The sequence below is a fragment of the Pezoporus flaviventris genome, unplaced genomic scaffold (genome assembly GCF_033815535.1).
Source record: "Pezoporus flaviventris isolate CSIRO_AGI_PZ_B2104156 unplaced genomic scaffold, CSIRO_AGI_Pfla_v1 ptg000001l, whole genome shotgun sequence".
Taxonomy (NCBI): domain Eukaryota; kingdom Metazoa; phylum Chordata; class Aves; order Psittaciformes; family Psittacidae; genus Pezoporus; species Pezoporus flaviventris.
The window spans coordinates 36,725,930-36,740,004 of NW_026892549.1; the positions used below are offsets into that span (position 1 = coordinate 36,725,930).

A 14,075-nucleotide genomic window follows, 5' to 3' on the forward strand; every position below is an offset into this window, starting at 1 on the left:
AATAAAAGAAAAAATAATCTCTTAACTCTACAAGCCCATAAATCATAAAGAATCTTTTAGATAAACATAAGATGAATTCTGATGGAGCCAATCACTGAACTTGGAAGTGATAAAAATACAGGTAAAGAAATCAGTTCTATCTCCTCTTGCATGGCTACCCTGTGCCTTGTCTACCCAATACAGACAGGAAGAAGTAAAACCAGTAACAAGTATTTCCAACACAGAGGAGAGGAAAAGGAATCACAATCAGAAAGAAATTTCTTGAAATACTTTAAACAGAAATTACTTTACTTACAGGAAACCAATAAAGATGGAAAAACAAGCAATTCAAATTGCATGTTGATGGATCTCATCCATTACTTGCAGAACCTAGTAAAAGACTGCCCTGAGAATTACTCTGCGTTTCACTGTTCAGTCATTCTGTGTTTGTATCTCTACAATGAAAGGGTGTACCTAGTGGAATAAGTTTCAAGTCCAAGAGTCTTTACTGGAAAAACTGTAGACCTGACTCTACCAATGAACCAAAAAGTTTCAAAGGCTTGCCTTTTTGTGGAGTCTCAGCACAAAGACACTGAAGAGGCCAGCAAGTACTGTCTGAAAGAGTTATCATCTCAACTGCAAAGGATAACGAAAAAGAAAAAATCTTCCTTTGGCATAAAGAGCAAAAATAAAATTATAAAGATATGTCTTGAAATACAAGCCAGACATTTCACATGAAATAGTTCCTGTCTATTGTTAACTTCAAATGAAGATGATCTAGGACACCTTCTTCTTCCTCCCTTTTAAAATTCTATTAAACACATCAAATTCAAATCATGAGAATCTCGTATGTATTAGAATGGGAACAGTAGCTTCTAAGTTGAGAGAAATAACTCTGAAGGATGAAAAAAATAAGTTCCCTTACCCCAAGATGAATCCTTTAGTCTCTCTTCCTCAATTCCATCCTTCTTAAGATGAAGCTTGGAAGAAGAATCCATAGTTAGATGGATACAAAAAGTTCTTCCCACCCATTAAAATGTATTTTTCAGCAAAAGAGAATTCAAGGGAAGAGTGAAAATGGTTTGAGGTTGAGCTAAAAGTTAGTTTTATAGCAGCCAGCCAAGAAGTCAAATCCAAACAACCTCTTCTCTCTCTCTCTTTTATCAGAATATAATCTGAGGAATGTTGTAGATCAGAGACTCAAAGGAATTTTGAACCCTTGATATGCCTAAACAGCTTGTGTTATCTAACTGAGAAGCAGTGGGGTAAATCTTTTGTAGTAACTCATACTCTTTGCCTAAGTATTTGTAAAGTAATCATGTTCAAATATGGATAACCCATTTAAACCACAAGTTCTTTGGGATCCTTAGTGTTGGGGTAAAAGTCTAGCATGACAGCATTTAACTCATATCTACAGAGAAATTATGTGGAAGAGCTGTGGAGAACTAAGGTTTATAGCAGGAACGATTTGGGACTTGGCTGCTGTATTATGCCAAGTCCCACATGTGAGTCATTTCATTCTTTCTTTTGGAGGACTGATTAATCCCCTGCCACTACAGCAGCAGCAAGTTGTAAGATACTTTAAGTGCACCAAGCTGTTCCCAGTGCTATTGCCAAATAAAGAAAGAATGGTTTCTTTGATGTGAAGAAAAGTTACATTCCTTCCTCCTTCAATTGCTAGCAGCGTTGAAAAACTACTTTGGTGAATGGCTAGATACCACTAAAAACTTGTTACACAACATATCAGAAATCTCATTCAGATCAAGCAACAGAGATAGGGAGATCAGCAGGGGCAGAAAATCAAGGAAAAAGTAAAAAAGAGAAATAAATGAATAAAGTACTTTCATGAAACTTTGCTTGTTTGACAGAAGGGCTGTAAGCATATCCAGTGTATTTTAAGTGTCTCATCCGGTAGAGATGATAATTAAGAGAAAGGGTATGTGAAGAAATACGTGTGAAAGATATTGTGTCCACTGCTAGGAAGGCTGGAAGTGCACAGGCACTGGACAGGCACACAGGGACTGGACAAATTAATTTCTCCACTCAGAATGCAGTGACAATAGGTCTGCCCAAGATGTTTTCCAATATAAGCCATGTTTTATAACAAATCTGTAAAGTTTCAGAGTGCTACAGAAAGCATTACAGGAATGCAACTCATACTACTGGTCAACGCAGCTTCTGTAAGTAGCAGTTGCAATAAATAATTGAAATAATATATACTGCTGATTCGCAGTGAAGTGAAAAAGCCCTACTGCACGTAACAGAGAACTACAGATACCGCTTAAGACACGAACATTAAACACTTTACTCCTGAGACATACAATGCCTTCAATTGAAGACCAAATCCTAGCTGGCAAGAAAAGAATAGAATTACAGCTCAATTGTGTCTGAGAATCCATGATAATGTATTGTAATCTAACAAATAATATTTAAATAAATGTTGTTCAAAAGCATTACCTTCTCTGAAGATCCATAATATACTGAGTTGTTGTGCTTCCCTATTTATGTGCTACAGGTATTCTAACAGCTCTTGTACTTTGTAGCATACTGGAAGCTCATCTCATAGATGTTTAGCCCAAAGTTCTCAATAGTATGAGCTACAGCTCCTCCTTAGAAGTCTCCAAAATTACTGTTCATTTCCCAAGGCCCTGTTGACGATCCTCTACTCTAGGAACCCTTTCAAATTGTTTTGTGCTTTCTGGACAACATTTATTTATTAGAGGGGAAAAAAAAATGATGTTTTGCTTCACCTACACTATTGTTGCAGAAACAGCTATCTTTGCCAGTTACAACACTGGACTTCCTGAAAACAGACTAAGAACCCCAAGAAATGCTGTCTCCTCTGCTCTGTGCAAACATACACACAAAATTGTTCTGTTTGCAGTAAATAATTAAGAGATGAATTACATATTTTTGATACAATATTTTCTAATGATCTGATTGCTAAAATACTGGGGGATGGAGGCACCCACTCTCCAAATTCAGTGGGATAACAGTCTTTGCCGTGGACCCTGAGCTTATCCCTTCAAGTTACAAAAACAAAAACCCCAGAGAACTGGCAGAAAAAAAAAATATTGCATTTTTGTTGGCATCAAAACGGAGGAACTTTTAAACTATTTCAGCTGAAATCATATGATCCAGTAGCCTGGGGGAAGGGATATTAATAGCAAACAGGGCAAAGAGGAGAAGAGAACAACTTTCCTCAGCCCAGAGCTAGGCAGCAGGCTCTCCATGGCTCTTCTCCACCATCCATCTGAGCGCACAGGGCCAGCAGGGTGGGAAGCCCAGTGGCAGTGAGCTCGCAGAAGCAGCGTTAGGCTTCAGGGCTCTGTAGCTCCTGACAGCCCATCCCAACTGCAGCTACAGACTCACACCACAGCCCTTCAGATGCCAGCCGACCCCGCTTTTGATCATAGCTCATTTGAAGAGCTTTTAGGCTACTTCTGCAACAGACTGTGTGCTGTTGTACTCAGGATTGGAAACAACAACCAAGACAGCACTGAAAAAAGTAAATTGGCCATGAGCAAGTCCCTATCCCCTATTTGATATTGGTAGCATATTCCTTTAATGAGGGGCAAGAGAGAACTAAAAAAACCCAACAAAACAACCAAGGAAGTTGGAGGAATGCATACATCGGCCAACAAGCTGAATAATCACAAAATGGGGAAAAACCCTGATCCAAGCATTAATAATTCAATTAGTATTCATTGAAATAACATTGATTTTAATTAATTTATTTCACATCACGGTTCATCCTATGTGCTTTCTACTACAGCTTAAAAATCATTAGTGTATGATCCTGCTAATTACTCATATCTTTAAAAATAACAAAAAGGAGACATAAAATTGCCAAATAAATATTTTAAAGCCTCAAACAGTCAATAAAGAAAAATGAAGTGTAATTGCTTGTCACTGTGGATTACTAACATGGAATACACTACCAGGTTGCCAGCTATATTACACATGTAATTTGATTCATCGGAACTTCAGTAGATTAAAATAAAGGTAAAAAATGCCTCACCCACCAAAGTATATACCTACCAGCTTGTATTTGCACAATACAGTTTATGAATGTTCTGAAGCACACTTTTCATTTATTCTACTGCTCTGAGCTCATCCAAAATACACAGGAACAATACCCCATACATGTTTCTGTCTGAAGCAGGCCCAGTAGATCGATAGAGAATATCTATGTCCATCACAGAGCTTTGCTGGAGATGATGCAGAACAAGGCACATTTCTAAAGGAAACTCCAAAAGCCACTGTAATTCCTTAAACTCTGTGCACCACAGCCAGGCAGAGGCTACATACGAGAACTGCACTTCTCTGCTTTAGGATAATTTCTCTTTTTCACATTAGGTAATGTTGACACTCTGGCTTTGGACTTTTAGCAGCACACTCTACCAGTGGGTCCTTACCAAGATGGATAAAGAGGGATGCATAGGCAAATGTAATTTGATAGAAATCAGCAAGACCAGTCTGAGCTTCCTGGCATACAAAATTGATTTTATAAAGAGATAAAAATAAATACATTCCTCTTTACATTCTCCTGTCATTACACTTTATGTCATAGTAATATAGTGAATCCACAAATTTTGCTATTTTATTTTATTTTACAACATAATGAGGAAATTTCTGATTTTGGATACAGTCAGATGTTCCATCTAGTTGGGTAATTAGTAATAAGAGATAAGACAGTCTAAGCACTTGTTTTTTAAACAAAGGTTTTTTTGCTTCCTATACGTCTCTAATTAAGCTCAGTCAATTTTTATTAGTTTCCACAGGTTTAGATTTCATTGCAAGGCAATCAAAATACTTTAAATCTTTTCACTGTCAGTCATCTGTCTTTGCCCAAGACAGCCTTTCACATCACAGCTTTTACCTTATTCTCCAACAATGCTCATACTTGTTCTCTTAATTGATACTTGTTTACACTAACGATTTCTGCTATGTGTGAAATACTTTCATGTGTAAAATCAACTGCAAGTAGCATTTCTCCATCTCCACCCCAAACTCATTATCTAAATGCTACAGGTTACTCCACATTTCTATATACACAAAACACAGAAGTGCTGATTTTCTTGTTTAGTAACAGTTGTGGTCACCTTAGGTGTGCTGGCAGTTCAGTAAGGGGCACAGCCTGCCACAGCACATTATCACAGGATAATAGGAGAGAAGAATTTACATTCCAGATACCTTTCAAAAATACCATAATTGGCTTATCAACAGTACTCAACCAAGCTCAATATAAAGCTCAGACACAAGCTTATTTTATATATGCATACCTGTCTAAATACATACTTGTATGGATAGCTATCTCTTTTTTCCCACATCACGTGCAATATTGAAATAAATTATCTTCTCCAATGGCATTACACACCTTGCACCAGCTTGCAGGATGTAGGTACAATAAGCACTATCACTTAAAACACAGAAATCTTTGCACACCATGTTTGTGAACAACCTCAGTGCACTTCACTTTCCGCAGAAGTATGTACTTGTTAAAGCTCTTTTACCTGAAAAAAGAAAAACACTAATAGCACCATGGGAGTTTCAAGAAAGGCAGGCAAATTATGATCACATTTGCCATCTAATTTTCTCTCTGAGGCTTGTTCAAACAGTGCAAACATTGTGCTCCTCTTCTTCATTTGCTCTGACAAGCAGGATGACAACTAATCACCATCAAGAGCTTTCCTACTCTCCAGGCCTGTTTTCTGTTTATCTGATTTGATGCCTTCCAGCCAAGGAAACTGTTAGCCTTCCCTGCCACCACAACTGAGAAGGCCAGCTCTCCAAGGCCAAATTTTAACTAGAAGTATTTTAGGGTGTGAATCCACAGTGCTAAGCGGGAACAAAACGAGTTATTTCTGCTGTGCGGTTGTGTGATAGCACCACCAGTGAGTTTTGTATAGGGTGACAAAACACCTGAGGGATGCAACAAAACTTGGAGACTGACATAGAAAAAATTAAGCCCAAGGAAAAGGGAGGTATCCACTACCCTCTTCCTTCACTTTCCCCAAGAGACAGATCTCTTATCTACCTAAGCATTGCCATCCAAGTCTTCAAATGTTCAAATATAACACACACAAAAAACAAAAAGAAAAGAAAAGAAAAGCCTGAAGAATACTGAAAAGTTACTCCAAGGACGTGAGTCCTTTGACAGATCTTCTTTCTGAAACTATCGCACTGATTGGCCTTGATAAGACTCGGTCACACAATCAAATTACCTTGGCTTAACGAGTTAAGCCAGTGTCATCGTCCACATCCCTTCTTCACCCAGAGCCTAAGCAAGACAGCACAAATGGAAATGAAAAAGCCATATGACCTCACATGCCCATTGGGCTAAGATAGCACGCAGTAGATACCATTCCTTAGCAGATGTATAAGCCATAAAGATTCCAGATGGGCCACTTTTTATAAACCTAAAAGGGAAAATGATGTCAAAACTATATTTAATAACGTAAAAAATATGTGTGCACATGCAATTAAAAGACTCAGTACAACTGATCCCTGCTGTTCAGAGGTCATCTCAAAACTGGAGAGTATGTTAAGCAACATATATGGCATAAACAATCACCAAACTTTTCATTGCTTTAGCTGTTCAATACTGTCTAATTTCTGATAGTGTGAAAGAAATAATGTCAACAGGCAGCAGGCTAACTCCAGATTCATCAGCTTTAAGGGGTCTTGATCTTTACATTGATCAATCCCATGCTAAAAATTCTTTATTTTTCTTTATAAGCAATTGAAAAATGCAGCTAGGCTTTGACAGAAGGTACACACTCTTACCATTACTTCTGCCCCTTTGCCCACAGGCAGCAGCCTATCACCCCAGCCAATGTCGCCAGTGTCACTAACCAGCACCCCTGCACCAGATTTAGCTACACAATATACTGACATTATAAAGCTGCTTGGCTCAAACCCTATGCTACTTTTTGAAAGGTTATTAAATATTTTCCTGGATCTTGCAATCCTGCTGTTTACACATATAATCAAACAGTCTGCACTAGAATACATTTTGAGACAGGTGATTGTTCATGAGAAATTGTAAGAACTTGTCCTAATAGAGAGTAGGGAGTGCATGGGGCATGGGGGTGTTTTTTTTTTTTTTTTTTGGGGGGGGGGGGTGGGGTGTTGTTTGGTGTTTTTTTTAAGCCTACTCAGGAAAAGATGTAGAAATAAAGTATGACAAAGGAAAATATCTTTAGAGCCTCACATTTGGCAAAGGGATAAAACAGCCCATGCATAACCTATACCACTTCTTACAAAAGCACTATTTGAAACACAGAGGAATTTTGCAAACTAAAGTCTGCAAAGGTTCCAGTGGAAGAAGACATAACAATTCTCTGGAAAGAGGTTGGTGTACTCTTGGGAGGGATAAAGAAGGGAAAAAAAAACATTCCCCTTGATCCTGCTGCTTCCAAGAGTACTTGCAATTTCCATTTCTTGAAAAAGATTTAGGGGACAGAAACAACAAGGCTGTTGTCTCTGCTCCATGTTACATGGGGGTCTTCAGTTTATTCCCTATTACAATGACAAATATCTTCATGGGAGTAAGAGGTTTCCCCACTTCACTCTGCCGTCTATGCATCACACTAGTCTATGGGCTAAGGAGGTGGATTTTACTGATTTAATGATAGATCTGGTAGCCTAATGGATTTTAGATTAGACCAGTCCACTCTCATGTCACTATGTAATCTTTGTAAGTGTCTGAGCCTGAAAATGTTCAGTGGTAGAGCTAAACTACTTTCTCCAAATACTTCATATGTTATTTCTATAGGCTATGATACTTAAATGGTCCCTATCAAATTCACAGATGTCTTTTCCTTTAGTTATTATTGATGTTTTCTGGTGGTTGGCTCATCTGTGATTTTAATATGTAAAGATCAACTAAGCCACTATCCCCAGAATTGCAGGACACTGCAGAGCTGCAAAAGATGAGCTAATAGATTTTTTTCATCTCATCTGCTTCACAGCATTGATTTGAAGGATCTTAAATTCTGAGCTTTCAGATCAGAGACAGATGTTTACAGAAAGAAGCTGAAACCCAAAAGTAACTTTAACAACTAGTATGCTGTGCAACTTCAGTGACGTCAACAGAATCAAGTGGGAGGTAAATCAGTGCGTGGTTTTGGCAGCTTTCCCTTTTCTGCCAATTAGAACAATCAGATTCTAAATTTCACATTGAGCTAGAAGAAATTAGCAGCGTTACCTTGGTCAAATGTTAAAGTAAATAGCACTTGAAGCGTTAATCATAATTGCAGTTTTACAAGTCATTCATATTGCATTTCCATTGGCTCATTTTCCCATGCTTACCACCGTGAACATATTTTGATGAGCGACATCTGCTTTGTTTCTGCCAAAGGAGAGAGCTGGGTCTCAGCTGCTAAAGCAGCAGGCTGCCAAAGCAGCTGGACTCACCTTCCCCAGAGAAGCCTTCTGCTGCTTGTGGGAGGCACTTGGGTACAGAGGAGCGGAGCAGGTGCGAGGACATGGTAAGAAGACAACTGGTTTCAGACCAAGTGGTGGGGAGAAGCAGGCAGGGTGCAGAGATGAGCGAAAGGCAGAATCAGGCTCCCAAGCAAGGAAACACATTTGAACCCTTTGCTGATTCTTAAATGGCCCATAGAGGATATAATTTAAAAATTGTTATAGCAGAAAAGGGGTTATTTCTAAGGACACAACAGCTTTCTTGCTGGAGAGGCATTATGATTTAGAAACAGTACTGTAATTAATTTCTAACTACAGCTGCTATGCTATAAACAAGCACAGACTGCAATACTTTCCAAGTTATTCAATGCTTGCTGAAGATGATGGCAAAATTAAATTAAAAATGTAAGCGATATATTTTGAAATGTGATCATTTCAGCTTAATATAGTTTAAGTGAGATCTCTTTCAATACTGTAGATGCATCAAGCATTTTCTTCTCTTTCCCCTCCTTTTTGCTCTGCTGACCTCTTTGAGGCCAGCTCAGACTCAGTGCAGGTGTCTCCAGTAAACACCCTTCTATGCTGCATGGGATTGCATGCAAACTCTCTTGTGAGAAGGGGAATGCCAGAGACACAATGACAGTACATGGGAAAGAAAGCACCACTAAGCACCTACAAATGACCAAGAGCAGTTATTTAATAGGAGTTAAACTCAGAGTTCATTGAAGGCAATGGGAACTTTGTTACCAACACCGATAGGACTTCAATTTTCGCTACGATATTGGCATATGATCAAAGCCAACTGACTTCAAAAAGCCTCATCATTATACTTCACATGCAATAATGCTGGGTGGTGCTTGAAATAATTTTAGATTATAATTTCAACTGGAAGTCTTTTCAACTCTGTTTTCCCTTTAAAGGTAGGTTTCCTTATAAAATAACACCAGTATTCTCCTCCATTTGAACATTGCATGAATATCTGTATTTCCAACACATCATAGCAAGTTTTTTACAGCTTGGTAGGTTACCAGGAATTAAACATCCCACACCCTTGCAGTGACTTGCACACCACAAATAAGGATATGCAAGAATAGACTGTAGTATAAAGGAGTCATGTGGAAAGAGGAATAGGAAATGCAAATATTTTACTTTGTCTTACTATCACCAGGTGGTTTTCAGAGGAACAACCAGCTCACAAATACAAAGCGAAGTACAAATACTAATAATTCTTATCTTTTGTCTTTATTCTATGTGCCTGAGTTAACTATTTAAATAAACATTAACAAGTGAGCTAAAGTAAAATGACATTTCATTTTTTGATCTTCCAAAATGTCACATGAGCATTGTATACAGTGGGCCAGTCACAAGAAGACACATCAAATAAAACAAGAAGGATTTACTTCCTGTTCACCTACTTGCACAGTCTATCTCTAAAGCAAAAATAACATCCCCAAGTCTTGCTGAAGAGAGAAAAGCGTATTTCTGTCTTTGAAAGAGACACTACTATAAGTCCACTACCAAGCCACATTAGACTGCTAATATAGCCAAGTGCAATAACAGCATGTCAAATCAAAGCACCCAGGCTGCTGGGCCCTCAGTTCTGCTTGTATGTACATTACCGCATGCACATGGTGGTCCAGGGTATTGTGCACCAGCCTGGTCAGTCCAAAGCACGCTTATCACACTATCATCATTCTTCCACTCGAAGTTAAAAATCTAGCTAAGCCTATATTGTGCTTAAAAAAAAAAAAAAAAAAAAGCTTTCCAGAGGAGTGGATTTTTTCCAAGTTCAATAAGAAAGGTATTGTATCAAGTGGCAGTAGCTAGGCAGTCTTTATTGGGCTCATAAAAGATTATGATTTTGCCCTATTGTCTGTATAAGTGAATTTCTTAAAATATCATTTTTAAAATGGCACTTCTTCTTCTCATGATAGTGTTTCTTTAATATATTAACTTTTCCACAACCCATACTTCGACAGTTCGGCAATTTTCTAGTTCATTTTAAATCAGTTTTTGACAAAACAATACCAACAGTACAGTAACTGTCCCAGCTGAATTTCAGAATTTATGTTTCTTTTTGAAATACCCTCTTACTGAATAGTTTAAGCAACTAATACAATTCTTCAATTTTAAAGCCAAAAGAATCACATTAAGCACTAAGTTCACGGGGAAGGGCGAGGACTAGTGATAATGTTGATAGCAGATTCTGGTTTTAATACCAGAAAAGCTTTTTTAAAATCAGTAATTCATTGTAATTTTCATGTTTCATGCATACCTTACTATATGGATTTGTAGTGATACTTTCGATGCTTTGACATACACACATGCAGACATATATATATCTATATACAACTATGGAAATACAGAAGTGTGTAAATATATGTATGTATATACACATACATCTACACAGACACATACATACAAGTATGTAACCCATTGCTGTTTATTTTCTCTGTTCTGGTTAAACAATAATGAACAAAAAATTTTACAGAAAGTCACTACTATCACTTATTCTTAAGGGCTAAATAAGATGCAATAGCTAAGTTTAGCAGAACCCTGGTGAAGACATATAAATGTTCCTTATGTATATTGCAGATGTTAACAGAAAACTACTAATAGCACAGCTCCAATTTGTTATTTGTGATACCTTTACATCAGCAGCACCATGATAACTTTTACAAATTATGAACACCTATTGCATTCTCACTTTGGAAATGATACACAGCCTTATTAAGAGAGCTCATCTAAAACTAGGGACATAAGCAGAGCTGCAGATCCAACTGTTTAAAAAGTTTACCACATAAAGCTCCTAATATCTGACCATCCATCAAAACCAAACTTTTCCACCTGAGACAGGAGCAATTTTGGTCTGCTTCAGTACAAATCAAAACACCTCACATTAAGGTTTCCTTTACTTCAGCTGTGGTACTTTTCTTCAACTTCCAGTTGAGAGCAATAACTCATGGTTGAGGGCAGGACCTTCCTAAATGTCTCCAACTTGATCCACAAGAGGCAACTGGACTTTTGCAGGGAAAACCAAGCTGCATTTTAAAATCAAGCTGTGTAAGCCTTTGAACTAATGTGCTTTAATTGCATGGACAAAGAATGTTTAAACTCTCCATAGCTCTAGCATTCAACATTAGAAGCATCCACTCTAAAGTCCATATGAGATATTTTTCCTTAAACATGGGCCAAGCACTTTTAATAATTATTAATATTCTATATTATAATAATATTACTATAATATTATGCATAAGTTACGTTGTATAAAAGATCATATTTTTAATATTAATACTTTTCCAGAATGCCTAGAAAAACGCACCACAAAAAGCCCCTAAAAATGACACCAAGAAAAGGGCATGTTAGATACAATGTTTAACAGGGGGAGGCAGTTAAGTTTTCCAGTTGGTAGCATTTTGGTGAATGGAACGAACAGCTACTGTGTTATTTCACTACCATTTATAAGATGTTTTGGTTGTATAAACTATACAATAAATTAATACGTATTTTCATAAATGATACATAACACAGAATCTTAAGTGTAATTTATTTCATGAACAAGAATATCTGTCCCTTTAATCCCCATTCTCCCAAAGATAACTATAGTAATAATCTAATTTTGGTAACTTTTCTTATAAGTATTCAGTTGCCATTTCTATTTCTTCTAAAAAGGAGAAAATGCCTGGCTACAGAGTAACAAAAATGTTTCCAATTTCTGTCATCATTTGAAGCAATCAGTACAAAAGAGATAAAATTCAAGAACTAAAACTAATCCTGTGAGGAGTCTGCCTTAGTGGGGCTCATTTTAGAACTGTCTGCTTTTGCCCTTGGACCTATAAATGCTAATTGTCAAGGTCATCGCAGATTTGTGTGATATTTTAGGTTTTTTTTCTGCCTATTAACCTGAGAAATAAAAGTGTTATTCCTAAAAATATTATTCTAAAATTCTAGAATATCTTAGAACTATACTAGAGGGCTGCCCAGACTTACTCTTTTCAACAACCTCTTCTCTCTTAATTTTCAGAGGTCACAGGAATTCACTGCTACAACACTACTGCATTGTGAGATTACGCTTTTGTCCCTCTGTAAGTAATATGTCCGTCCATTGTGACATATAATTTCTAAAGCATTAGAATCTTCTTTGGGAACCCCCCGCACTTGTTCTCCTACCCACTAAAATATTTGGGAGAAAAGAAAAAAAAAAAAAGTAATTCTAAGGTCATAACCGTGAACCTGGAGGGGGGAAAGAAATCTCGGCCTGTTTGCAGTGAAGTAGATTTGGAGGAGTGATTCACATGGGCAACCTTGATGTATAACCCTTTTTCCTGCTATTTATTAGTGATGGATGTCCCATTCCAAACCACTTCTGTCACTGGGCCAAGAGAACTCTGGCCATTTGTCCACCATGCAAAGCCTCCCAATTCACTTCAGGCTGGCAAGGAATATGGGTATCAGCAGAACTGTGATTAGGGAAGAGGGTAGATATTCAGAGAAAAACCTACCAAACCCCATCTCTGAAGTAATTTGTATTAAATGTAGCATGTGCACTTTAGGATTTGTCACTGATACAATTAACGTATGTGTATACAAGAAAGATTCTCTAGTATTACAACTACTAATTTAATTTATATCTGAAATTTTGCAGACGATTTCCCCATAAACTGAAGGATTTTGATTAACAAAGCATCAGCAACTTACGCTCAGTACTCAAGATCCCCTTAAATGCTTTGTTTTCACATAAGCTGAAGAAAGATCTTGTACCTTAGCCACACAAGCACTGGTATTGGGACCATATTAAGTAACAGCAGGATTATTCAGAATAATATTCAACATGCCCGGACCTAGACACAGGCATTCTTCATGCCCGCATTTTGCCAGATAATTCTGGCTTAAGGTCTACAGAATCAATGTCAGGAGAATGCAAAGATATTTGGGTGAAACTAAGCCAGCAATATAACTTTCGCTTTTCCTGTGGTGGGCTACCACTAGGGAAAGACAGAAACTAATGGAAACTTTCCCTTGCATGCCAAGATTGCCACTGGACTGCTGACCCAATGATAATAGTCTTACAAGAGATGATAAGACTATAGGCAACTGGTGATACTATGGCTTTCAACTTCATGCTGTCCTTCCTTGTGTCTTTAAAGAGGTTATCTGCAGGAGTGCCAAGGAGCTCTCATTTTGGAGAAAGATAAAGTGGAGCTCTCGTGTACATCATGTGATGAAATCTCACTGCACACTTTGTTGTACATGAGCGAGAGAAAGGTAAGTAAAACACCCCCAAAAAATAAACAGAATAAATATGGTGCCAAATCAACTTTTACTTCCCAAAATAAGAGACTGAAATTCTGTATCTGCAGGAAAAAGGTGACAGCAAAAGAGAAAGGTAGTCAGGTGTGTTAGATAACAACTGTCTCTGAAGCACATATCAGCTTTCAATAAATTCACTTGAAGGTGGCTATGAAGTTATTCCAGAATTTGAAGAATGCTGTTCTCTGCACTCCTGTGATAAACGAAAACAAGTGACATAACTGTTAAAACTGAAACCAGAGAGAAGTGGATTGAGAATTGATCTTGGATTGAAAGAGGCAACCATGCAGTTTAGTGGACATTACTGAAGCAAGAATTGTTTGATGGAAAGGGTGGATACTTACAGAAGTCTTAAA

The 14,075-nt window shown here is 37.6% G+C and overlaps 1 protein-coding gene across 5 annotated transcripts in view; it reads right to left on the minus strand.

Moving 5' to 3' along the window:
- The window catches only part of FIGN (fidgetin, microtubule severing factor), a 102,057-nt gene that overhangs the window by 45,758 nt on the left and 42,224 nt on the right, over window positions 1–14,075 (minus strand). For 2 of the 5 annotated variants that reach the window (XR_009743123.1, XM_061452045.1), the window contains exon 1: window positions 905–1,034. The exons of the other annotated variants lie outside the window; for them this stretch is intronic. Coding sequence is in view for 1 of the 2 variants with exons in the window: in XM_061452045.1 (XP_061308029.1) it covers window positions 905–977 (73 nt within the window). In the remaining variant the exon portion in view is untranslated. Of the gene's footprint in view, window positions 1–904; window positions 1,035–14,075 lie in introns of those variants that run through there. 5 annotated transcript variants of the gene reach the window in all.